At 41.3% G+C, this 27,759-nt stretch overlaps 1 protein-coding gene across 1 annotated transcript in view; it reads right to left on the reverse strand.

Annotated features, from left to right (window-relative positions):
• The window catches only part of ADAMTS9 (ADAM metallopeptidase with thrombospondin type 1 motif 9), a 934,075-nt gene that overhangs the window by 656,379 nt on the left and 249,937 nt on the right, over positions 1-27,759 (reverse strand). The window contains 4 exon segments of the mRNA XM_078661546.1: positions 9,700-9,740; positions 11,537-11,661; positions 11,750-11,833; positions 16,113-16,393. Of these exon segments, the coding sequence (XP_078517672.1) occupies positions 9,700-9,740; positions 11,537-11,661; positions 11,750-11,833; positions 16,113-16,393 (531 nt within the window).

A 27,759-nucleotide genomic window follows, 5' to 3' on the forward strand; every position in this document is an offset into this window, starting at 1 on the left:
ATTTTTTAGACCCGATAGCTCTCTTTAATATTCTATGTTAATAGGTTTTTTTGCATAGGCGTATGTAATTTAATCCTCCCTTTTTAACATTCTCCGTATATTGCTATGAAATCATATGCATTTGCACTTTCTGAATGTTTACACTTGGGCTTCAACTTATATAGCCTCTGCCCCTTTCAACATCTCCTAATCTATGGCCATTAAGACAATTTGCACTTGCACTTTATTTGTTGTCTACTACTATATTCCCAATAGTTGGAGATTTACCTGCAACAGCCATAATGATGGCTGAACACTATGTCAGTAGCACTTGCATAGACACTGTTCTATCTCTGACCACGACAACTCTATTGGGAATATGGATGCAATTCTTGCACTTTATTTTTTTTCCTAAAGATAGAAAAATATTATGCCAAAATTAAATATGGATATTGTTGATTGCGCGTATTTACACAGGCGGTTGACATTCAGAAATGTGACTTCTGTAATGTTTCTATGCACAATTATTGTGCACCAATGTTTTTGCAATGTGAGAGTTTCTGATTCAGGATTGGATTAGAATGTTTGTTTCAATATTAGGTTTAATTTGCAATGCCTTTTCTTTTCCTCGTTTTGAAGATCTGTGAGTAGTTTATCGGTAAACATGCTTGTCCACAGTCTGTCTTTTATTTTTAGCCACATGGTAGTCACTTTCCACAACAATTAGTGCATTTTTTTGGTATTCAGAGCTTCCCATTCGTAAGCGCGTCATGTGATCAAGCTTGTGCAGGCAAGCGAAACGCGTCAGTGACGGGCACTAAGCCCGAGCATTTCTGGATTTAATTGCTGGAATAAAAATTTGCACTGCACACTGCAATCATGCTGTTTCGTTCTTATCTTTGAAGGAGATTGCTAAGAGGTCCATGCCAGAGGATCCCCGCTTAACTACAGAAGCGGGGCTGGAACTTTTTTGTATGTATGTAGATATATACATATATATATATATATATATATATATATATATATATATATATATATTCCGCAAAGATAAACAACGCAGCACTCCTCTTGGCTGTTAAGAATGTTTATTCAGGCCGTAACTCTCCAAGATGTTTTGAACCCCCAGTTCCTGATCACGGCGGTTTAAACTATCGTGATCAGGAACTGGATGTTCGAAACACGTAGAGAGTTATGGCCTGAATAAACATTCTCATCAGCCAAGAGGAGTGCTACGTTGTTTATCTTTGCGTATAATATCCTTGCGAGATCTTGTCTTTGTCTAGCTGTGTGCACCGGCTAAAAAGAGCTCCCCCCGCAAAGGACTATTTGCATTTGAATATATATATATATATATATATATATATATATATATATATATATATATATACACACACACACATGGTAAAGGTGGTAATGCGTAACTATTGGCAGAGGAACAGTCCTATATTAAGTCATGCTACGGACTCTGGTTGATCTGTTTTAGGGCAATCCATATAGGGATGGTCACATACAAGTACAACGGAGCACAAATGAAAGAAATATCAAGACAGTAATTTGACTCAAAAAGTACTATGTTGATTATTAAATAAAGTTGCTGTAACTGGATTTGGACAACAGCTCTGCAGGCAAAAGGATCATTTAACTCTTTCTCCCTAGAATGCCAAGCCCTTTTTTGGTTATTTGGGGTAGTTCGCACTTATACATTCATAACTTATTTCCCCAAATTTGAGTCCTTTTTTACCAGCATCCTGGAGATTCAAAATACCCAAGGTTTGTGGAGTCCCCTGAAGGAGAGCTAGAAAATTGTCACGCCGCTGGCCATAAATCAACCTGCGGTTCGCTCCCCTGACTCCCGGGCAGCCCACGGGACCGTGCGGCGGGTCCCAAATCGACCCGCAGCTCACCCCCCTGACTCCCAGGCGATCTGTGGAACCGAGCAACGAGTCACAAATGCCTCCTTGGCGTTCTGCGTTGTACAGCGGAAAGTCACACACAATCACTTGAAACCTGGAGAGCCCTGCAAGTTGCTATGGAAGGCCATTCTTAGCTTCGCTGGTAGTGTTGGCTGGAGGCATTCTTCTCCTAGGTCGCCATATTCTTGTCCTCAGTAGTTTTTCTTCTTCCAAGAATTCCTCAGAAAGGGTTTTGTCACCCCTACCCATCATGGAGGCGTTCCAAGTATTTCTGTTAGTATTTCACTATCCATCATTGTGGCTTACTACTTTCTCTATTTCTCTACATCAGTCTTTGGGAATGTAAGGGCCAGAACTGTCTCTCTCTGTGTTGCAACACTCTTCACTCCTGCTGGTGTGTCTTTACTCCTACTGGTATTTCTTCACTCTTGTTGGTGTATTTATTGCACCTGCTGGATTGTCATCGCCCACTGGTTATTCTTGCTCCTATTGTTATCTCCCAACCTTCTTTCTACCAATTGTGGATATCCCTTACTGTGTCTGTGACATCTGAGCCTTGCTGCAAGCCCAGGGGTTATCATCTGTACCAGTTCTCTTCTGCCTTCTGGGAGTCTCCAGTTGCCATCATAGGATTTTCCCTTCTGGGTTTTTCATTTTCTTTCTGGAGGTCACGGTCTGCTTAAGTGTGGCTCAATGGTTAGAGCAGGCAGACCTTGATGCAGAGCTCTGGCCAGGGACCAGGGTTCGATTCCCGCCTCGGCGGGTCTCTGGCTCATTAATTCCCCTGACTGGATATTCTCGCCTCAGTGCCTGTTCTGATCATGGGTCCCACGCTGCAACTCTGGGCAATAGCTTGCTTAGTCTCCACAACGGCCCCAAAAGCGCTGGGATGCCTGGCTGCACCTGGGGGGTGCCCAGGAGTGGACATTTCCCAGGAAAGCCAGGAAGGGTTCCTAAGCGGTATACGGACAGCGCCGGGACACCTCCGGTGGAGGTAGCTGTGCGCTTTACAAATTCCGACATTTACATTTAGGCGTTCCATTGTCAGCATTACAGTGGCTACCTGAAAGGCTTGTCCCTACCTTGGGCAGACAAGAAAAATCAGAACCTGGACTTGCGGACCTTCCCATCATTCCAAAATCACAAAATGTCTGTCCACTGAAGAACCTGACAGAAAATAACCAAAATATAGTTACATTTTGGGTTATTTGGGAAAATAGAAAGAAAGTGCTCCGCAAAAAAGTATCTTTTTTTTCTCCAGAAAATGCTTCAACAAAAGGATTGCTATGCTGAAATGTCACCAGGTTCCAGGAACATGCAACGCTGAACCAAAATACCTATTATTTTTACCATAGTTTAGGCATTTTTATCAATAGGTGGCCCCTTTTTCATAATTTGTGTACTTTCAACCTACTTCCAGGTGGAAACTGATGTGAAACTCATGGGTGATCCCTGAAAGCTACTCTTTTCTGAAAAGTACACAAAATTCTTAATTCAGCAAGGGTTCATTTGAGAAGATCTCTCAAGGTTTTCCGAAAGAAACTAACTGTTGGAATAAACAATATAGAAAATTAGTGAGGAAAAAATGGTAATTTGCAACTTCTTGTCAAAAAGGCCTAAAATCACATATTTTCGCTGCATTTCTGTGACATAAACTTCTGGAACATGCAGGAAACCACAAAATTCTGTCCACCAAGTGTTTGTATCAAACGAGTGCCAATGGCAGTACTGTGGAGTGATTCTCATTGACCCAGGTTAGATTTGGTTCAAGGTGTAGGAGGTCTCTGACAGACAGCCCAGTGCTGTGTTTACTGGGATTGCAGTTTCCCCTGCAATGCTGGCATGTGGTCTCTTACACAAGAAATGAAGAGGATGCACAAGGTTAGACGCCCAGGAAGCCCAAGAATCATTCTCACCAAAGTCCCAGGATTCATCCCAAAACATCAGGATCTTATCCCAAATGTGTCAGACTTGCTGCAAAGGTAGAACCGTAATTAAACACCACTGAATCTATGATAGCCCCTATAACCATTACTCTCTGCACAGGAGTCAAGTAGAACTTAGTTGCGCTGATGTTAAACTCAATGTATTACAGAAGAGTTACCATTCTCTTTAGGTTGTTCGCAACTTGACTTCGGAGTGCTCATCTTGAACAGCCAGGTACAGGAATACATCTATCCATGAACTTGAACTGCGACCACTGCCACCATCTTCATAAATACCTGAAGGGTCAAGATGAGGTCTAAGGGTAAGATGGCAAATTGGAAGTGGTCTGACCCCAACATGAACCGTAGGTAGTGACTGTGGGACTGAAGGATGGGCGCATGAATGTATGCATCCTGCAAGTTCAAGGATATTATCCAGAGCTCCAGTTAAAAGGCAGAAAGAATATAAGCTAGAGTGGGCATTTTTAACTTGTAGTTCCATAAGAGTGCATTCAAAGGCTTTAGCTCCTGAATAGGCCTAAGCCCTTCATCCTTTTAAGGTCACAGAAAATAGCAGGAGTAAGACGCCTCACCTCACTCTGGTTCTGGCACCCTTTCAATGGCTTCTCTGGTCAGGAGTGAATTCTCTCCCTCTGAAAGATGGCTACACGGTCAGCTGAAAATTGAAATGGGGTGGGGAGACAGGAAGGGGATGGCTGGCTATAACACCTCTGAACGACTTGCAGCACCCCCTAAGCTGAAGTAATGGACTCAAACATGGAAGAGAAATATCAAGGGGCTGGATGGCAGTTGCAATATGCTCCAATTGGCAATCTCACTAGAAACCAGTAGCAGCAGTGTTTAGCACAAACTATATAATCCCCCTAAACTTCCTCCTACAAGCAACATATACGCAATTTATTCCATAACTAATTATAAGTAAATTGCGACAAGTTTCAGGCTATAAAGCGTTGTGGAATTTTCTTATGGATTGCTATCCCCACCTGTGTTATCATTTATTGTGTGTAAATGTAATGTAAACGTGCAATTGCCCTCGTTTCCTCTTACAGGTGCCTCTGAGCATTGCTATCTTGGACTCATATTAACTCGTATGGTTATATTTTTTACAGTAAGCAGGATGTGAATATGCATGTAAGAATTCGGGAAAACCTCACACTTCAGAAGTTATAAGATGTTCACCGTCTTTCGAGGCACCCTTTCTAGCGCACCAACTAAGAAAGCCGATTTGTTTAGATGTGATAGTTCAAGTTCAAGTTCAGGTATTTATAAAGCGCACTACTCACCCAGAGGGTCTCAAGGCGCTGGAGGGAGGGGTTTACTTTTTATCGAATAGCCATGTTTTCAGTTCTTTTCTGAAGGAGATGTGATTCTGAGTAAGGCGGAGGTGGGTGGGGAGTGAGTTCCAGGTCTTGGCAGCTAGGAAGGAGAAGGATCTGCCACCCATGGTGGTTTTTCGGATGCGCGGGACTGCGGCGAGGGCTTGATTGGATGATCTTAGTTGGCGGGTGGGATAGTAGAAGGACAGTCGGGTGTTGAGGCATTCGGGTCCTAGATTATAAAGGGACTTGTGTGCGTGGGTAAGAAGGCGGAAAGTAATTCTTTTGTTGACGGGAAGCCAGTGGAGGTTTTTTAAGTGACCGGTAATCTGCTCTTGGCGCGGGATGTCTAATATGAGTCTCGCTGATGCGTTTTGGATGCGCTGGAGTTTTTTCTGCAATTTTGTTGTAATTCCGGCGTAGAGTGTGTTGCCATAGTCCAGCCGACTCGTGACCAGTGCATGGGTGACAGTCTTTCTTGTTTCGAGGGGGATCCAGCGGAAGATCTTTTTGAGAATGCGAAGGACGTTGAAGCAGGAGGACGATACGGCGTTGACTTGTCTGGACATTGAGAGGGAGGAGTCTAGAATGAAGCCAAGGTTACGTGCATGGTCTGTGGGTGTGGGCGCAGATCCCAAAGCGGAAGGCCACCAGGAGTCGTCCCAAGCTGAGGGGGAGGATCCTAGGATGAGCACCTCCGTCTTGTCTGAGTTGAGTTTTAGGCGGCTCTGTTTCATCCATTCGGCTACTTCTTTCATACCTTCGTGAAGGTTGTTTTTGGCGGTGTTGGGGTCTTTGGTGAGGGAAAGGATTAGCTGGGTGTCGTCGGCGTAGGAGATGATGTTGTAGTTGTGTTGACGTGCGATGGAGGCGAGGGGACTCATGTAGACGTTGAAGAGGGTGGGACTGAGTGAGGAGCCTTGAGGTACGCCGCAGATGACTTCGGTGGGCTCTGAGTAGAATGGGGGGAGTCGGACTCTCTGTGTTCTCCCGGCTAGGAATGAGATGATCCAGTCCAAGGCTTTTCCTTGTATGCCGATGTTGTTGAGGCGTTGTATGAGGGTGTTGTGACAGACAGTGTCGAAGGCGGCGGAGAGGTCGAGTAGAATGAGGGCCACTGTTTCACCGTTGTCCAGGAGTGTTCGGATGTCGTCGGTCGCCGCAATGAGGGCGGTTTCGGTGCTGTGTTTGGCTCGAAAGCCGTTCTGTGAGGGATCCAGGGAGTTGTTGGATTCAAGGAAGGCTGCTAGTTGGCTATTGACGGCTTTCTCGATGACTTTGGCCGGGAAAGGGAGTAGGGAAATGGGTCGGTAGTTTTTCAGATCTGAGGGGTCTGCTGTTGGTTTTTTCAGAAGGGCGCTGAGTTCGGCGTGTTTCCATATTTCTGGAAAGGTGGCGGAGTCGAAGGAGCCGTTGATGACATCGCGGAGTTGGGGAGCGATGATGGAGTCAGCTTTGTTGAAGATGAAGTGGGGGCAGGGGTCAGAAGGTGAGCCAGAGTGGATTGAGTTCATGAGACGAATGGTGTCTTTAATGGTGATTGGGTTCCAGGAGTTGAGGTAGTTAGTTGGAGGGGTGGGATCTGAAGTGGGTGGGGTGAGTTGGTCATTGGGAGTATTCTTGAAGCTGTTGTGGATGTCGGCAATTTTGTTGTAGAAGAAGGAGGATAGCGCATCGCAGAGGTCTTGGGAGTTAGTGATGTCGTTGGATGCTGCGGGAGGGTTGGTGAATTCTTTGACGATATTGAAGAGTTCCTTGCTGTTATGAGAATTGTTGTCGAGACGGTTCTTAAGTGCTGATTTCTTGGCGGATCGGATCAGTTGGTGGTGTTTGCGGGTGGCTGTCTTGAGGGAGTCCATGTTGTCTGAAGTTGGTTCTTTTCTCCAATTCTTCTCCAGGGTGCGGCATGTCTTCTTGGATTTTTTAAGGTCATCATTGAACCAGGGAGCTTTTTTGCTGGATGATTTCGACTGGTGTTTTTTCAGGGGTGCTAGTTCGTCCGCACTGTGGGTAATCCATTGCCTGAGGTTGGTGGCCGCTAGGTCTGGGTCCGTTGCCAGGGTGGGAATGTTTTGGCTGAGTGATGTGAGGAGTTGTTCGGTGGAGATTTTGTTCCATTTTCTTAGGGGAATGGGTTGTAGACGGTTGTGGGTCGGGGTTGTTTTGTAGCTGAAGTGAACACAGCTATGATCCGTCCAGTGGAGGGCTGTAGTATGATCGAAGGAGATGTGCTTGCTGGAGGTGAAGATAGGGTCGAGCGTGTGTCCGGCTATGTGAGTGGGGGTGTCAACAAGTTGTTTGAGTCCAAGATTGGACAGGTTGTCCAGAAGGGTGGTGGTGTTGTTGTCGTGAATGTTGTCAAGGTGGTAGTTGAGGTCTCCTAGAAGAATGTAGTTCTCGGAGGCGAGGGCGTGCGGGCTGACGAAGTCAGTGATGTCGTCACTGAATTGAGATCGGGTGCCTGGGGGCCTGTAAATGAGTGTTCCTCTAAGTGTGGTCCTGGGGTCGGTGTGGATCTGAAAGTGGAGGTGTTCGGCGGTTGCAAGATTTACGTCAGAGCTGGTTGTAATTTTGATGGTGTTTCTATGGACGATGGCGATGCCTCCTCCAGTTTTTTTATTGGTGCGGTCTTTTCGAATGATCTTGTAAGTGTCCGGTATGGCTATGGCGATGTCGGGGGCAGAAGATGCATTCATCCATGTTTCAGTAAGGAAGGCGATGTCAGGTGACGCAGTGTCGATTAGGTCCCAGAGTTCGGTTGCATGTCTGTGGACCGAGCGGGTGTTCAGTAGGATGCATTTCAAGTCGTTGGGTTCGGGGCTGTGTGTGGAGGAAGTGTGTTTGGTGAGGGTCCTGACGCAGTTGAACTTACAGGAGAGGCAGGAGAATGGGCCGTGGGTACGTCCTGGGGTAGCTTCGCAGCAAAGTGGGGTACGTCGATATTACACCGTGCTTGCGTAATGTTACGCGTGAGTAAATTGCAGTGCAGGTTTAAGTTAATATTTTCTTAATACAAAACACGAATTTGTGCTCGTTGCATACCAAAGTCCAACTAAGGTACACAACTCATTTTATAAATCGGACCATAAATAAATGCACGAGCCGCATAAATAGCATTTTTGCAGACAAGAACGGAGCCTGAGTGGAGGAAGAGGATACAATTAGTCTAAATTCTGGAGCAACAGAAGCACATGTTGCGGCCCTCAACTTAAAAATACATTCTTGCGGAAACGTTGACAATAAACTACAGCGTGAAGGCACTGGACACTTGCAAAGCAATGGCTAGATTAGTAGGTAGGGTTCCTCCACTCCCTTCAGTTTCTGCTCTCGTGGTAACTGTGCTTTGTTTGCAGGCGTGGTCACACCTTTCTGCTCCAAACTCACGCGGGTCACTACAATATGTACTGGGATACGACACAAACTGTCATATTCTGTTCTGTCGTGATTAACATTTAAGATTTATAGTTCTGGCCTCGTTGACCATCTGAATAGTAAAATCGATTTAGGTTTACTGGACAAATATGCATTATATTGATGCTCAAACAGCACGTTAACAATCTCCATTGAAAATGTATTAAAGGAATTAGGGTCTGTTTAGAGTTTGATGAACACAGGACATTTGCCAAAAAGCAGCGAATGTCTAGTCCTTTCTATTTAAAATGTATTTGCCCTCTGAAATGTAAGTAGGGAAGACGGAGCATCAGCTGCTTTTAGGCAGATATCCCGCATCCGCCAGACTCTAAGTAAGGCCCTCCTCACTCTCCTACATACTTAATGTGAATATCTCGAAAAGCTCATTATAACATTATCCCACTTAGTGGGTCACTGTGCAAAGCCCTTAATGATTATTTTAGCTAAACATTTTAAACACTACTAGCACATGGCTGTGGCAGTCCTGCAATCCAACCAGGCACTTGACCATACCCCCTGACCTGCATATACATATATCATATTTCACTTGAATGAGGTTAGAATATGTTTATCCATATAAAACACCCATCATTCTACAGCATGTCAAATGCATATTTACTTGAAGGTGATCCTCTGTGCTCACGTGCTGAACGTCTGCTGAACTATAGCCTAATGTTGTGTAACAGCATCCTCATGGAAAAAATGGGATTATTGTGTCCATTAACAGAGAGGGCAACATGGATGACCTGAGAAGTTACAAATGTATTATCACAAGCTAGACCTAAAGGATACCAACACATAATTGATCCTAAAGATTATCAAGCACATATGCAATGACTGGATAGTGATTCATTACATTTTGGAAGCTACATTTAGATTTTAGACCTGGCAAATTCAAGTCGACTATGGATTTCTATTTGCCTACACTGACTATCGAACTTATAATTTCAACAGGGCTTTTAACTGCATGGTTTCTTAACATTCAATTCCTTTACGTATTTTGTGGGCAGCTGGGTAGGTGTAAAATGAGTCACACTCTGCCAAGTATACATAATATCGGCAGACTCAGTCAATATAATTTCTTTCACCACATTTGGCTTACTATTAACAAGTGGATTCCATGTTCACACTTACCTAAAGTGTCACAGTGGTTATGAGCTCTACAAATATCCTGCCTGAAAAGAAAACGGACTTAATGAGGTTACATTAATTAGCATGTGAAGTGCATGTGATATGACATCAAAACAAAAAAAGGGATCAGAAAAGACTTAGGAGAGAACATCGATTGTTGATTTCAGACCACTTTTCCTGCTATTTTTTTGGGCAAATACCAAAACAGTGCAATGGTGAAAATAGAGATGGTGCACTGGAAAAATAATTCTTATTTTTAGAAGTTTTATATAGCGCAAACTTGACCTGAAGGCATCGGGTATCAGAGCACTTGACATAGCACCAGTTGCGTTACATGAGGACACAATGTAATAATAAATGAAAGAAAACCATGACCTAGTAGAAGCTGAATACCATAATGGTGAGCACTTCTAGCCACTGATTCATGGCTGATTACAACTAGTCACACTCAGCTGGGTGCTGAAGAAATAAGGTTGTCCAACCAGGAACGACCTTATTAGAAGGAGCCCTGGAATGTGATAAACTGCAGTGGCGGAACTACCGATCAGAGCTATATGCCTACACGCTTTACTCAATTGTGTTCACCCCCAACCCCCCCCTCCGCACCCGCCCCACCTCTATTCCCCCTTCCCCTCCCACCTCACCCTCCGACTGCCACCCAAGGCCACAATGGGCACCAGCGTTCAATTGTCCTATGATGTTTATTAACGTACCAACAAATAAATAGACATACTCTGGACAATGTGTCATAATGTGCATGCTGCTGCTACGGATAAGGCTGGATGGATGCCAAAATATACTCCTGGAAATCATTATTTTGCAATATAAACAACTAATGCTTGGAACACCTTTCACTAACGTAAAAACATTAAAATGCCAGTCACTACAGAGGTTAAACTCCATTAAAACAATTTGTAATAAAAAACGGAAAAGAACTGCATATTAAGGTTTATTCACTAGCCAGAGAGAATTTAATTTGAGCAGCAGTCAAGGGTGGGTTATCTACACCGCAACACAACCCTGCATCCATATAAAAGAGGTAATTCATAAAGGTGTGCAAATCCAAACAGAAAGAGCAAATTAGGGGAGCCACAATTTATCAGGGCAACTTTTGTGCGAGCAGATGACAGTGCACACATGGCGATGCAAAGAGATCATGGCCACTGCATTAGTAAAGTGAGGGGGTGGCTAATGGGCCAGTCTGCTGAATTTCTTTGTGCATCGCTAATTCATAAAGGAGTGCACACACACCTCCTTCTTCATCAATTGACCTCTCAGATGCAGGACAAGTGAAAGGAAATGTCAGATAGCAACCTACATCATTGGATTGCACAATATGGCTATGTTCATGCTTTGCATGACCATAGTCACCTGGCTTTCCTTTCCCAACGCTTTAATAGGGCTGGAAAACAAGAAAATAATTTCAGACAGTATGGTACCTATGCCCTTCGACTAACAGGAACCTATCAATGGCTGAGTAGAAAGCACATGCCCTAGTCATTCACTGAAGACTGGGCTATAGAGCACTTGCATTAGCAGTGAAAATCTGTCCTGCCACAATACACATATCTCTTTTACTAATCAGGAGTCTGCATGCTGTGAAGGCTTGTTGCAAGCTTTACAATTCGCAACGAGGTGTGCAACAACGCATTTACACGAATGAGGTAAAATCGGTGTATTTGACTTTGGTTGCAGCTGTCTTTTCATTTTCAAATACATTTGCGAATTACATTTCGGTAGCTTATAAACGATTACAACTGCAGTATCAGCAAATGCCAGTACATATACATTAGACTTCTGAACTTCCAATAAAAATATGTCAAGAGAAATATCAATATACCTGGTAACCAGAACAGCTGTGTCATGATGAGATTGGTGATTGTCATCAGGGGTGTTCTGAGTTTGTTGCCAGATGCAAAAGTTTTTCAAAGTTGTTTGGGCATTATACGATATTGTGGGACCGTCCTAACAAAAAAATATACAACAAGTGCATTTTAGTAGTTAAACCAACAATAACATACATGTTAAAACTATTTTTTTTTAAAATAATTACCTGTTCGTTTTGGACAACAAGCAATTTAACAATTACAATATTAATTAAGTTTCCAATGCTTGGGTCCTTGTAGATTGAAGCTACCTGTGTTAACAAGAAATATGTACAATTAATGATTGTGTTGAGCAGAGAACATATTATTCATAAATAGCATTATATTTCAAATCATTTTGCAGCAGTGTACACACCATTCTCCAAATATCATTATTTCTTATTGCAATCTCGAAAACTATAAGAAATTGGGTTACTGGTTGGGATGGGGTGTAAAATCCTACTCAAGCAGGAGCCACAATCCTTATCAGGGTGAGGCACATGCAAACCCCAAATTAACCTGTGCTCAAACCTCTGGTAGCTTGCCACGCAGCAGTCAGGTTTAACTTAGAGGCATAGTGTAAAGAATGTATGCAGCACATCAAACAGTAATAAAGTGAAAACACAACTGAAGAAAAATCCTTCACTAATTTAGGAAAATAGGAGTAAAAAATAAAAATAAATAAACCAGGATCATAACAACATAAATCTAGCCAGTAGAACCTGAGATATGAAATTGTAAAGATGTAAGTGAAAATAGAACTAAAAAGTACAAACCACCAACTGTAGATATCTGGTCACACTGCACCATGACAGAGTCACAAATTCTGTCCGGCTGCATTGGAGTACCTCCCAGCTACAGAGAGCCAGTTCGGGTCTCTAAACAAGAGTACCTTAAATCCTGGTTTTAAAAGGTTGTATAGTTCCACGTCAAGGATGCGTTGTGCAACTGAGGCGAAGTGGGTTCTGGGTTGGAGATGCATCACACAGCATTGGTACCCAGGATTTACAAGGTTGTGTTGCAAGGCCCGTGTCTTCATCGAGATGGACGTCAAGAAGTGACTTGCGATGCAAAGTTCTCTGTAGAGGATGCATCGTGCACCAGCTCGTTCTGAGGAAGATGCAAAGCTTGTGATGCAGAGTCGTGCATTGTCGGCAAGGATGGTGTCGACAAGGGGCTTGCGATGTGAAGGCCAGCGTCAAGGATGTGTCATGGATGGCTGTGGGAGGCGATGCGAAGTTCCTGCATCTGCATAATCACACAGCAGAGGTGATGTGTCAGTTCTGCTCTGGGCTATGCCGCGCAGCAGAGGTGATGCGTCAATTCTACTGAAACAGATGGGCCGGCAGAGCACAATCAGGCCCACTTCTAAGAGTTCTTGACTGGAGAGGCACCACTTGGCAGGGTAGGATTCACAGAGTCCAGGTGCTGGATTCAAGGTTGTTGGAGCATTCTGCCCCAGAGTATCTAGTCAAGAGGCCAGCCAATTGGCCCTTGCAGTCATTTTGGGGGTTCTAGGTTCAACAGATGCAAGTCCTCCTTCTCACCCAGGCAAGAGGGCAGCAGGTCAGCACAGCAAGGCAGCAATCCTTCAGAGCTGCAGTCCTGCAAAGGGGTAATCCTTTCAGCAGCACAGCAGTCCTTCTTTCTGACAGAGTCCACATGTCCAGAAGTGTACTGAAGAGTTAGGGTCTGAGGTCCAACATTTATTCCTGGTGCTCACTTTGAAGTGGAGGAAGCTTCTAGAGGATCCATGGTGTCAGACACCCCCTTCCTCCCTGCCCTGGCCCAAGCTGGCCTGGGGCCATAAAAGACCAGTGTCAAACCCTTTGCGAGTGTGCTCAAGCAGAGCCTTTGTGATGCGCAAATGAGATACGTGATAGCTGCACCCCCTTGTTAACTCGGAGTCACCATCCTACTAACACCTATCTTCCCTATGTTTCATTGTCCAGCCAACATCTATCTTTCCCTCGTTTCACTGTATGGGACCGTACATAAAGACCAACTGTCAGCTACACCTAGTCATGCGACACTGAATCCAGCTACAGGCACCAAATGGCTAGGACAATAAAATCCCAACTTTCTAAAAGTGCCATTTGCAGAATTCTGACTAAAAAGCTGCCTTTACCATTTAAGAGGGCTTTTAATTACAATTCTTTAGACACCAACCTCGACCTCTCGAATTTCGCCCAGTTGGAAACTACAGCCTATTTAATGTAATAAGGTAACTCCAATGTTAGCCTATGGGAGAGGAAGGCCTACTTTTAAAGTACACTGCACGCTACCCTCTGGGCTGTTCAGGGCCTACCCTAGGGGTGGTTTATATGTATTAAGGTTTGGGCTGGGCAAAAGGTTTATTTTGACAGGTCGACATGGCAGTTTACAACTAAAAACACAGGCTGTAACAGCAGGCTTGAGACATGTTTACATGGCTACTTAAGTGGGTGGCACAATCAGTGCTGCAGGCCCACTAGTAGCATTTAATTTATAGGCGCTGTGTACATACAGTAGCGCTTTACAAGGGACTAACAAGTACATTATATAGATCAATAGGGTTAAAGTACATTTTACCATGCTTTAAAGGAGAGAGTACAAGAACTTCAGCAAACACCAAAATAAACTGCTTCAGAAAACAGGAGGGTGAAGACAAACTGTTTGGGGATGACCCTGCAAAAAGGGCCAAGTCCAACACAATCCCTCTCCAGCCAAAAGCAAGGGTAGACTAGTCAATACCTTGATGGGATTCATGCTTTGGTGATAGAACATAGACAAAGGACCTGTTATGCAGGTACACTTGTCAGTTCTATCCCTCTCTGAACTCAGTTGGATCCCTCTGTCTACACTCTCCTGAGCCACTGAACTGACCCATGGGCAACCCTTCTACTCATCTGTGGACCCCACTTGTGAAGCACCTAACCTTAACTTGCTCACAGATGCATCCCAGTAGGTAGACAGTACTGCAACGGCCAACAAATGTTGTCTCCAACCCAAGGAAAACTCTGCACATAAGGACAGCAACCAACAGAGGCCACTGACAGCTGTCGGTGTCAAGAGCAAGGCCCCAGCCAATCCAGCGTTATCTGACCTCTGAAGTTTCTCCGAGTGCGGGGCAACAACCCCAGGTGTTAGGCACCCATCTTTCACTCTCCGTCCCACCAGTCCTGGGGTGTTAGCCTTTCACTGAGAAAGAAGAGTAAAGGGTGAGAAAGAAGGGTAAAGGGTGGTTCAGAGAGCATTTTATGCCAGATAGGGGGGCCCGTGGCAGGGAACGGAATTAGTTAAACCATTTGTAAAATAATAGTGTGTGATTCAAACAACGCTGGCCATGTATTCTCAGCTGGATTTGGTCTCCGAAACATAGGAATGGATATATTTCTGACCCGGTTCAGGTTGGACCCCATCAGGTGCACACATTGTTTCCCCGAGGAACAATGTAAGACTTCTAGTATCTGCACCTATCCAGGTGATGAGGTACCCCTCAGTCTTTATAGCAAATTTATCAGCCCTACACAAAAATATTTTTTGCATCCCTGTTTGAGTAAACTTCAGTTTACTAGGTGCAGACTGGCCTTGACATATGACAACTTAACTGTCCTGAGGTTTGTTCAGCTGTAGGCTTATTTTTAAAATCTGTTGTACGGTTTTGTAACTCTATGACTTTTAATATGGTTTTAAATATTGTATAACCCTTGACATATGACAACTTAACTGTCCTGAGGTTTGTTCAGCTGTAGGCTTATTTTTAAAATCTGTTGTACGGTTTTGTAACTCTATGACTTTTAATATGGTTTTAAATATTGTATAACCCATAGGGGTACATGTCATTATATGTGTTCTTTTTTATTGCTTGGTTTATGGTATTTTCTAACTGTATTATTGGTATGTCCTTCTTGTACCATTCTTGTACCATTTTTAATGGTGGTTATAAAAAAAAAAGTAGCGACATCTGTTTGTTTTAATTGTTATTTGCCTTTTTTATGTATCTGCAATCCTTTGTGATCTAATAAATAATAATTGATTGATAGTAGGGTTAAATTTAGGGCTTGCTCCGACCATTCCTAGAATATCACTATATCTGGGGGTTTGCGCCAACTAGAAATCCGAACACTCCTGGAATTGGAGAAGACAAGAAGAAGGATGTAGGTTGGCAAGACGTTTGCCATTGGCATCTAGCCAATGGCAAAAGACTTACCATCCTACAATTTCTGTGAAGAAGGAACCAACATTAGTTCACACTTGAATATATACAATGCAGACGATATTCAAATTCTTCCTTTAAAGGTCTAAACAAACACTTTATGAGACATCCTCGCTACCATTAAGACTTGTGTAGTCACCAGAAGTGTAAAATCTCTTATTTAGCAAACTCCATTTATGAAATAATCCAATACAAGGAGTTTCATTAGTTTAAGGACACATTTTTCTCAATAAGAGTGGACATCATAAAATGTCATTTAAACAGCTCAACTAAAGATGACATTTTATTTGAAAACACGAAGGAATCTCCTTAGGTATGATAAACAGTTGAAAAAAAAATATTTTTATACTTACGATAGACATCAGTGTTAAAATATAGTGCTGCAGATTAGTTCCATGATATCCACGCATTCTATTGTCTGCTACAACCATCACTTCAACATATCGAGGATATGACAAAAAACGCTTTGTTCTTTTATGTCTGGATTGCGTTTCATTCATTTTGCCCGTCACATTAATATATGAAGTAGTGTGCTTATTTTCAATACTACTTTTTAACGCCACTAGATCTGATAATATGCTACTAGGTTTCCATGTTTTTGTTTTCTTCATCTTTCCATGATTGTTTTCTTGGTCTGTAATAAAAACATCACTATGAATACTTTTTTAGACATATCCAAACCGTTTAAAATAGTGATACAGAAAATGATAAAAAGTGAAGGCACCAAGTTCAGCCCACCACCTCTATACAACACCACAGATAGCATTTAGTATCTAAATCTACTATTACATTTCAGTATGTTTTCAAGGTCATTTCGAATTATTTTATTGATCCCTTCCCAGGACATTTGCAGGTAGGGAAGTAAGTATATACGTCCAGGAACATCCGTACATATACATTCCTTTCCTACACTTTTATTCCTCAATCTCCATTACTCAGTTTCCATTCCTGTCACCCTATATTCCATCCCCTCAAGCAAGCTTTTTCCACTTTTTCCTGTTTTTTTAGGTCATATTTGAGGGTAGCCATTATACCAGTTTGGCCCTCTGCTCTATCGCCAATTGAGGTCTCTGTAGCTTCCATCTCTCCACATTTCCTTTCTTTCTCTGTGGGGCAGTAGTCTGGCAAAATTCTTGTTTGTCCTACTTAGTACCCTTAATGAACACTACGAGCTACTGCCACTAGAATTGGCATCACATTTAGAGAACCCTTGCCTACTCCTATGAAATTCTAGGTCTCCAGGTCGGGTAGGCCCACTCAGGACCCTAGTTTGCCAGAGCCTGCATGCAATTTGATCAGAGTTCCCACGCTTCTTTGGATCTCTTTGGATCAGGTGCAGCTGGGGGAAAAGGAGTGCTCCTCTCTCCAGCGCAGCAGAACCTGAAAACCCAACTATCTATTGAAGCCATATTTAAAGCACTACAATGATTCAGAACTAGACTGTTGAACAGACTGAGTGCCATAGCTAAGCGTAGGTGGGCCAGGTAAAAGGATCTGACAGAACAAGAAGGACTCATTTTTAGCTGACACTACTTCCTTTAACTTGCAGGTCTTCGTTAGGAAACATATTTCTTATAGTTAGACTGTATAAATATGGTCAAATACATCACGAAGATCAAGGTGATTAACTTAATTATTGGAAAAAATTGAGGATGTGAGTTCTTTTTTACAGATTAATTATTTAAAATGAATAAAATAACCCTAGTATTTCATGACGTATTTTGGGTTGATTTTGAAAACTATTACCTAGGAACCTGTATATAAACCAAATAGATCTGTTACAGTTTTCCAGTTGAACAACAGAAATACAGTTTGCTTTTGTCTCTACTTTTTTTTCCAGTTTTGCTCAGTCAGCAGTGTGGCTGACCTGCTGCCCAATTACCTCTGTTTGCCTCAAGACTACAGAATCACGTAGAGAAGTGGTTCTTAACCCTTTAACTTCTGTGGACCCCCTCCATTTAATCATCAATGGAACACGGAGACCCCCACTGAATTATTATTGGAATCTGGGTACCCCCACTGAGTCATGACTGGAATAATGCACAGCATTTTATTGATTTGTACAGCAAAACAATACACACAAAATAAAGAAACAAGCATTCCTCAAACAAATGCAGAAATGATTAAATATTGTATTTAATTCACAAACATATAAAAAAATATATTTTAATAGGAAGCTTGGAGTTTTTCTAAAATGAGTTGATGCCACGTTTCATCCATACTATATTGTAATCTGTTTGATGCACTTGCACTGCCCCCACAAATCAATCTAAGGATACTAACTTAATTTTTAGCCTCCAATTTCAAATTCCTTCACAGTTATGGAACATTTTAAAACTGTTAATTGTTCATTTTGATTCTTTGTATGCAATGCCAGCACAGTTAAGGGTGCAAAAAACCCAGGCAGGGAAGCAGGAGAGAAAAGATAGCTTAAAGGAGCAAGATTCAAGGATTTGGGAGAGGAGTTGGCATAACGGCTAGGGCAGTCAACCTCAATGAATTTGGGGAGTCGGTTTCCAGTCTCGGCAATGACGCTGAACATCCTGTGATTCTGGGCAAATCACTTAATCTCCTTGGGTATTGTATTCGATGATAGAAGATCGTGGGTAATGCAACGCGCACTGAAAAAAAACACATTAGCGAGGGCCACAGGGGCCCTGCTGGGCTTTGCAAAACGTTTAGGCTGTAAGCCACTACCGGCCATTGTGAAAATCTATAACGCCAAATGTTTGCCTATGGTGTTATATGGGAGTGAGGTGTGGGGCTATATTGATTCATGTGAGATTCAAATGGCAGAAAATGTTTTCCTCAGAAAAGTATTGTCACTACCACAATCTACAGCAACTTTTAATGTGCATGAAGACCTGGGGGATGGTTATATTTCTGATCAGATTGCTGTAGCACCGATACTAGGGTGATTGAGAATTTGGGCACAGCAAGCCCCGAATTTAAATCAATTACTTATCCAGGACTGTCTGACCCTAGACAAGGCCTTGGCTATACCATGGATCCGTTATATTAAAATTCAAATGGAAATTATGGGTAGCCCGGATTTATTTACAAATCCTAGGGCCTTAAGTAAAATCAAAATAAGGACAGTAAAATCCCAATTTTTAACCAGGCTGAAGGCCCAAAGGGAAGAAGAGGAACTGGTAAAATCATCGGTTAGAAACGTAGTCATGTTAAGCACGGGGAGAGAGATTCAGCCGTACTTAACATTTATAAACAAGCCTTTCCATCTGTTTGTTATGCTAAGGTTTAAACATAATATGCGTCCATGGTTGTTATCTTTCCCTAGGGGGTTTTTTAAAAGTGGGATTTTGGGCCCGTGCCAATGTGATAATAATTCGGAGCAAAATTTTCTTCATATGATCTTTTTCTGCAAGTTTTATGAACTGCAGCGAAGAAATGTATCCTGCCACTGCTGAGAGGTTGTAATTTTGAGCAGGTGAGACCAGCCCTGGTCTACTTACAAATGCTTGGGTCTGCTGTGGTATGTTTTGGGGTGGCAAGCTATATTATAGGGGCTGTGAGACGTCGTAAGAAAATACTGCTACCTTAATCACCTTCTTTTGCCAATCTGTATTTTAGTCCGCAGTACAGTAGAAAGTTTCTATTAGTGACGATTACTAGGTGAAATTTGGAATTTTATAAAATTAACAAACTGGGTGACAAACTTTTTGTCTTGTATATGTGTTTGATAATTGTAAAGCACTTTTTATATTGTAATATAATTAGTTGTGTTAATTGTGATATGGAAATTTGATTAACTGCGAAAAGAAATACTGTATGTGCTTTGATGGTTTTAAAAATTTTAACCGAATAAAGCAAATTCTGAATCACTTAATCTCCTCATGGCAAACAAAAAATGAATGTGTCCCCATGTAACGCAACTGGTGCCATGTAAAGCGCTCTGATACCCGGTACCGGGGCAGGTTCATGCTATATAAAACTCCGTAAAAAAAAAAAAGCCAATGCTTGACTTGCCTGAACACTGTGTGATTACTGAAGAGAAAGAAGAATCCTTCTCCTGAGTGCCACATGTACTTTCTATACAACACAGAAAGGTGAATCACGGGTGCGGTCAGCTTTATCTTCACTGAGAAATAAACACTAGTCCAAGTTTTTCAATGACTTGGGTACCTGTGTGACAATTTTAACAAAGGTGCTACCTATACCATACGTAAAGGCACCGGCATTACACAGACATTTAAACAAAATATCTGTGTAAAGAAGAAAGTCCCCTATACACTGTGCAGTTGTGCCATCCCTGCCAATTAGATTTTCTCCCTGCACGTTCCTCTGCTAGTTTTCATTTTAATTTCACCGTGCAGCACCCGTGACCCTGACTTTGATGAATCACTCGAACTACAAATATATGTATTGCTTTTATATGCCCGGAGGCGGGAGCCATTGCATTGGTCTGCCCCAGCTAAAGTATCAAGGAAGTAGCTTCTTTTGATCCCCTCTTCACAAACTCTGGTTAGCGGTAGCATGTAACCAGTTTGAGTGAAATAGCTCCAGGTAGGGAAGATACCTTTAGCAACTCCATGCAAATGAAGCCAAGAGGCTCAGTGCAGAGGGGGTCCCTTCAGGGTAATTTATTTTCTGTGCGTCTAAGATTTTCTCAAACGCAACGCACAGAACTTTACAATATTGATTTTGAACGTTGGAATGTGGGCGCATGGTATATATGTTTTGCTAACACCAGCAGAGCACATTTCATGAGAGTTATCATTAGCTGCTTATGAGCATTTATGTATTTGTAAGAATGCCCACTGTAAGATGGTCATAGCTGCTACTCACAAAGGACAATGAGGACAGTCCTACCCCCCCGCCCCCCACACACATCTACTTTCTTCATTGTTTTCTGTGTCCAGAGCGTTTCCAGGAATTGTCTGGTTTAAAGCGAGCTAGCTCTAGTATAGGCTACACATTCTGAAGAAAGAAGAAGATGGATGGAACCAACCAAAACAGACTCTACCGAGCACAAAAGAAGGGCTACTAGATCCAGCCAGTAATTAAAAAACACAAGAAAAGAATATCCTGATCCACGCTGATGGTCAGAAAAAAAAGGGAACCGGCGAGTGCACCTACAGGTGCAAGAATGTGGCATGCCGTGTATCACGTACACATATCACTGTGTAAAACCACTGCATTTTAAACAGCAATCAAATAAGTGTTGGCTTCCAACAGTAAGCAGTAATTACACCCACAGTAGAAGAAGAAAATGCAATGATGCATGTGTAAAACAGCTTTTATAATGATAAAGCAACAGTCTTTTGTACCTTTTCATATGATGGCAAAGTTTCACGAATTACTGTGCATAGTAATGAAACTTCAGAATTATATGTGCAATTATTTTTCAAAAATCATTGTTCACATCATATGGCATTTGGCTCAAGCATTATTTCGCATTGCTTCAACAAGACACCTGAAATTATTTTACATAGATGTTGCATTTGCCAAAAAAGGTTGTTGCATGTATTGAGGACACCTCCATTGGTATAATGTCCAAGGAGACATTGCACTTTTGTTTACACAAGAAGTAGGTTATACACAGAACTCAATTTTACATCTGCCTCCATAAAAAGGTGTTCTTATGTTTTTAGACCCTTTATGTAGCGAAACTCCAAAGGACCAAAACATAGAGGTCATACACACATTTTCTAATTTACCCAGGGCCAAGAGGAAAACAGACAGTGGTGAATTGAACAGGAAAATATTTAACAGAAACTGGCACAAGACCGTTAATAAAATAGGTTTGTGAAATATAATCAAAATAAACATGAGGTATGTTTACCAACAGAACACATCTGACCGGAAGCAAAGCTTATGCATAGTTGTGCTAGAGCAGGGAGGGATGGTTCCAAACAGAGTCTCGGTTTTGTGTCATCAGCTGCTTCCCGCTCTCTTAGGCCAAATGGAACTTTGCCCTTGTTTTAGAGAAGATCAGGAGCTGCACATCACATTACATTACCACCATTTTCATCTAACTCAGTTAATAAAGAGTCTGTTATGAGTTAAAGGGTTTTATTATTCACATTTTTTGTAATCCATCTTTATTAAGGTCAGTAGTTAAATCAATCAATTTTGATATTTAGACTCACATTAGAAGTCAATTATCAATAAGTAATCAATAAATCGCAATAAAGTGCCTTAAGCGTATTCCGAAAAGGAAAGAAAATCCCTACTCTAACAATGATAAGGAAAATATATCAGTCTCAGAAACCCAAAGAGTTCTGATATTGAGAGAAATCATAAGGCAAAAAGCTTCAGCATTAAAAGACAGCTCAACAAATTAATAATCGATCAAAGCAGAACTTCTAATAAACTCAGTAGAGTCTCAGATCAATGTAGAACAAGGTGTGGAGGCATGTGGAAGAGGCTTGGATGACGTGTGTCTCCTCTAGGAAGATGCACTATTAAAGGGAGACAAAATATTGTTTCAATCTTCATGTAGCCAATTCTCTCTTCTGTCGACCAATCAGCTTCCACTGCGCCCATGGGAACGCGTTCACTCCCCAACTTCTCACAATAACACAATATTCTTCAGACAGCAACTTCTAAAAACTGCAACTAAGTTTTATCATCTCTAATTTTCTCATGATTCGTTCTCCCATGCAAATCTACATTCCCATCTGTGAAACTTTATTCCAAACATAAATGACAAGTTTATTCATTAGAAAACAATGGTCATTTTGGAAGTTGAAAGATCTGTATAAATGAAAAGAAAAACATTTTGCACAGCTACCATTAATTGGGAAAAACGAGTCTGTTTAAAAAAGTCAAGATCAAGTTTAACTGCTGAATTTACAGTTTCGTAGCTCTGTTAACTTTAATGTGGCAGAGTCTCAGCATATAGTATAACTGCCTAGTGCTATTTTGCATTACATTCTTGTTTTTAATTTTCATTAGCTTTGCACATTATTTAATATTATTTCAAGTTCATTTTGAAACACTTCTCTAAAATCTTCACTTTGATGGTTATCAAACCATCAAGTTTTCTTCACAAATGAATCTTTAGAATTCACTCTCATCCTCTGTTAAGTCGGTTCTCTTTCTTTTCAAAGTTCTAGATCCTTTCAATCTCTTGTATTCTTTATTCTTAGCTTCTTCTAATTATTTTATAATCAGTTTCTATCTTTCCCTGTTCTTTCGCTTATTAAAATAATATGAACAACCTTTGTAAAAAGCAAATAAGGTCCATAAGCAAAACCCTACTATTAATACTGGTATAAATATAGCACTAAGAACTTGAGTGCTATAGCCGAAACTCCTTTGCCTAATTACAATATCGGTTGGAAAGCTGGTCGGAGGTTTTAAGACCGAACATTGCATGTTTAAAGTCAGACCGCCGTATTATGATGACGGTGATCGGATTTAAACCGGCTGGGGATTCCAACGCGGTTTCGAAGGCGCTCAAGAAGCCTGTCAGCCAGTGGAAAGGCCTCATAATCCCTTAAGGACGGCGTTTCCGCTGTCAGGGATTATAATGTTGGTTTCCGACAGCAAATCTAAGTCGGCCTTTCCAACATGGATTGGCTGTCAGTAATGGACTGTGGGGGCCCCGAGCAGGGCCCTCCTGCCCCCTGGCTATCAGCATTTGGCCCTGAGGGGCACCAACGGATCCCCCCTAAACATCCCTGCACCGCGTGGCGAGCACCATGAGCTTGGGAACATCTATATTTTATGGCAGATTATGCTGCTGGCGTTATCTGGCCACCGTAAATGCTCTCATAGAAAAATTGATGTTTCCCACCGCACTATGTCTGGTCACATCCAAATGATGCAGTTGGAACCGCCAACCTGAGGTCAGTGGGTTCCCATAAGGCAAAAAAACATTGTAATCAGGGCCTAGGTGTTTCAAATGATTCCAATTCAGGATTAAAATCAGAAATGTTTTTTGTGAATTCTAGAATGTTCTTACTCTCATCAGGTATGTGTGAACAGCAATGCTGAGCTTTCAGCACTATGCAGATTCTGACTTTTTCTGCAAACAAAATATCTAATGCTAGGCGCTTTTGTAAAACTATTGATCTAACAGTCGCTAATTTTATATTAACATCTAGTGAAGCTCCGGAAGTACTGGTTGCCAATTTATCCACTACTGTTGAAAGTTTTCTGATTTTTCTCATCATTTAAAACAACTCCCACTAGGAGTACGATTGCTCCCTAAATATCTGCATCTAATTGTTCACCCACTTATACTACATGTATGTCTGTATGATGATGTCATAGTCAGACCATATATACTATTTATATGATCCATCTTATGAAACAGCAAAACTGAATATCAAATACCCTCCCAAAAAGCTGGCAAATGAAAGCATCCTGTCCACAAATGAAATAAACACCTTGAATGACTGTTTCATCTCCTCGTACAATCTACCATAAATCTCTCATAATTTCAAGTTTGTGATCATGACTTCAAATCCCTATGGGTCTTTTCCTGAATTGGTTTCTTCTTCTGTAAACACATATTTGACCCTTTTATCTCCCGTCTAATTTTAATTTTGGGCATATTATTTTATTTCTGTATTTATCTTCTTCTTTCTTCCAAATGTTTTTCAAAATGTCTTCCCTTTAGTTTTTACTACGTACAAAGTGTACCCTTGTTTCCTCTAATACCATGATAAATGTCTTCTCTAATGGTCTCCTTAAACAAGTTAAATTGTTTTCATAATAATGCATGTGATTAGCTAAAATGGTACATAAAAGTCTACTGGTACGAATGTGCAATTCAAAGTTCGATCCAAATGGCAGATATGTACTCACCAGTCTTCAAATCTATTCACCCTACATGATACTTGGCTCCATCTATGCTCCCAAAGGTAGCAAAACTGATATATTTCCTAGCTGATGTGGACTATTGGTTAAACACGAATGCATCAAGGTGATGATTGGAGGCAATTGGAGTATCGTCCACGATTTCATTATTGATAGATCAGGCCCCCAGGGAACACGTAGGGCTTTGGAGACGAGGGTCCTGAATGACTTAAAGAAAGATCACAACTTACAGGATCCTTGGCATTTGCTACGTCTCAGAGACCGACAATATACATTTTAATTTTGTAGACATTCCACTAAAATTAGAATCTATCACTTTTTGGTACCAAATACTGTAATGTAAAGGCTGCTGAGGTGAGAGATTATTAATAAAGGCTGATCAAACCATTTTTTATAAAACTAAAATACAGAATTGGGAATCCTACTACACAAAATCAGTATTGGAGGATGCCTACAAAGCAATATAAAAAGTCAGAGGAAAAAAAGAAATGTAAACTATGTTATGAGTGTACATGCTCCTCAGTGAGCATTCCATCACATCCGCACAAACTCTTTTACCAGCATTCAAGACCTATACCATGGGATAGTTTATAAAGGGATCAGCAGTACACAAACAGAAGGCAACACATACCCAAAGATAGGTAGAAATCAAATATGATAGATTGCACTCAAACTCAGGTTTTCTCCTTCCCCTACAACCTCTCAGTCATTAATTAATGCCAAAGTTGGTCTCAATTGCTATTTTAATTCACAGCCTAAAAGGTATTGTCAAGGACTATATTCAAGCAATATGATTAGGGTGAAAACGCTTTTAGATTGCTAGTACTCTAATTAAAAGAATAGGTGTCTGCCCAGTGCCTTCCAGTTTTTGACTCCTCATCTGGGTCATTACTTATTTACCCAGAGCAAATCAGTGCAGAGTTTGCCACCTTCTACAAGCAGCTATACAATGTTGACTCCACCGAAGGAGACATTGAGGAAGAAGCAGCATTTATCTGACCCTTATGTCTTCCCCGAATGACAGATGAAACAGCTTGTAACTTTAAGGGTAGTGTTATGTAAGAGGACACTCTAGACACTAGACACTATAAAACATGTCTGGGTGGAAATCTCTGGGTGAACACAGCTTCCACACTGAATTCTACTAGACTAAAAAACTATTGTCCCCTTTATATGCAAAGTTTATAAAGAGGAAGAAGACTTTGAAGGTCACCATCAAGAATTTAACAGAACCAATATTTCTTTACTTTGGAAACCGGAGGACAAAGATCCGCACAAATGTGGTACACATTATCCAATTTCCCTAATCGCCATAGACATCAGAATTCTTGTGAAAGTACTTGCAAAAAGGATGAAAAAAAGTATTTCATTGCTTGTTCTTCGTGGGCTTTGTGGCAAGGAGGTCCCCTAGTCACCACACTCACAATGTATTCCATATGATTTGGTAGGTACAACATGACTAAGACAACTTTTAACTAGACCACGAAGAATTATTTATAGGGTGGAGTCACTGTATTTATTTCGTACATTGCAAAGGTTAGGCTTTAAAGAGAAATTTGTGCAATACAGTGACTGTATCAAGTACCAATGGTGAATGTCATTGTCAATGGCTTTAAATCAGATTATTTTTTAATTAGAAGAAGCACTCGTCCACATTGCCCTTTATCATTTTCATTATTTTCACTGGTGCTAGAACCACGAGTGGAAGAAAATCAATCAATCTAAAGAGATCTTAGGAATCCATTCTGTATTTGGAAATCATAAACTACTTGTTTATCCTGATATATTCTTGTTAATTTCTATACATGAATCATCTATCCCAGGGTATGAAATCTAGATTTGGTTGGTTTTCTGGGTTAAAAATCAGCAAGCCCTCCCTCTCAACAATTATACCTTGGCCTCTACAATAGCAGGGTTTTCTTTTTTTTATGGTTGCCAGACACAGTAAAATATCCAGGAATCTATATTGGTAGCAATTTTAAAGCCATTATCCTAAAAAACGCTATTCATCTGATTGACAAAACCACCAATCATTTCTTGAAAGTGGAAAATCCTACTTGCCCTTTGGGTCAGAGTATAAACCATAAAAATGGTAGTGGCACCATTATTTAATATTTTTATCATGCTTCCCTTAACCTTTTCAATAATATATAATTTGACAAGTGGATAAATTAAGTACTATACATTGGGATGGGGGGTCACACCAGTCAACCCACAAAATGACAAAACGTCAGTCAGTCAACTTCTGGCAGACTCAGAATCGCCCATATCGACTTCTACTACAAAGTTTACCACTTGGTACATCTTGCATATTTGTTTTCTACCGACCTTGAGGCTCTGGATTGGCTAACCATAGAAAAGCATTTGAAAGGTAACACAGACAAGATAATGTGGTATATTCAGCTGCATCGTCATATCTGATCCACAAAATAATTTGCTTAAATAAACTGAGCTTCTGTTGGCTAATGCTCAATGGTCTCTTAAATAGACAAGCACTGATCTGGAACAATGCTCCACTCCTTATCGGAGGTCAACTTTTATTTTAGAAAGAATGGTAAGACAAGGGAACAAATCATATTGATCAACTACTGGGAGGCAATGAGATTACATATTTTGAATCACTGTAAACACAATTCCAGATCGAAAATGCACAAATATAAAATATAAATAAAACAAGGACTCTGCTTTAAACTGAATTTGTTGTCAGCATCATTACCTAAATCTCCCAAAAGAATTTAAAGGATGGAGGTCTTTCAAATGAGCTATTTCTGAATTGCAGGCCACATTAATAGAAGAAACTCCCTCAAAACACTTGCAGAGTACACTAAAAAACAGCTGGCAACATACTCTAGACATGGACTATACCAATGATAATTGGTCTTCTCTTCTAACTCCACATGACCGTGGATTGTGAGAAGCTAGGCTAAAGTTTGTATGGATGGCATTGGATGCCGCAGAAACGGAGCATAGGAACATGACTTTCCGACCATTGGTGCCGTGGAGTAACAGCAGGAGATATGCCTAATCTACTAGGGCCTTACCCTTCCTTGAGTGCTTTCTGGCAAAAGGTTGCAGGCACAATGAATGCCATTAGTTCACTAGCCTTATATTCCCCTCCAAAACTTGTTTTGTTACAGGAGACCTCTGATCTTCCTGGTATGACTCGCCACCTTAAGAAATGGATACATACAGCTGTTGATGTGGCAAAAA

Source organism: Lissotriton helveticus, chromosome 9 (genome assembly GCF_964261635.1).
Source record: "Lissotriton helveticus chromosome 9, aLisHel1.1, whole genome shotgun sequence".
NCBI lineage: Eukaryota > Metazoa > Chordata > Amphibia > Caudata > Salamandridae > Lissotriton > Lissotriton helveticus.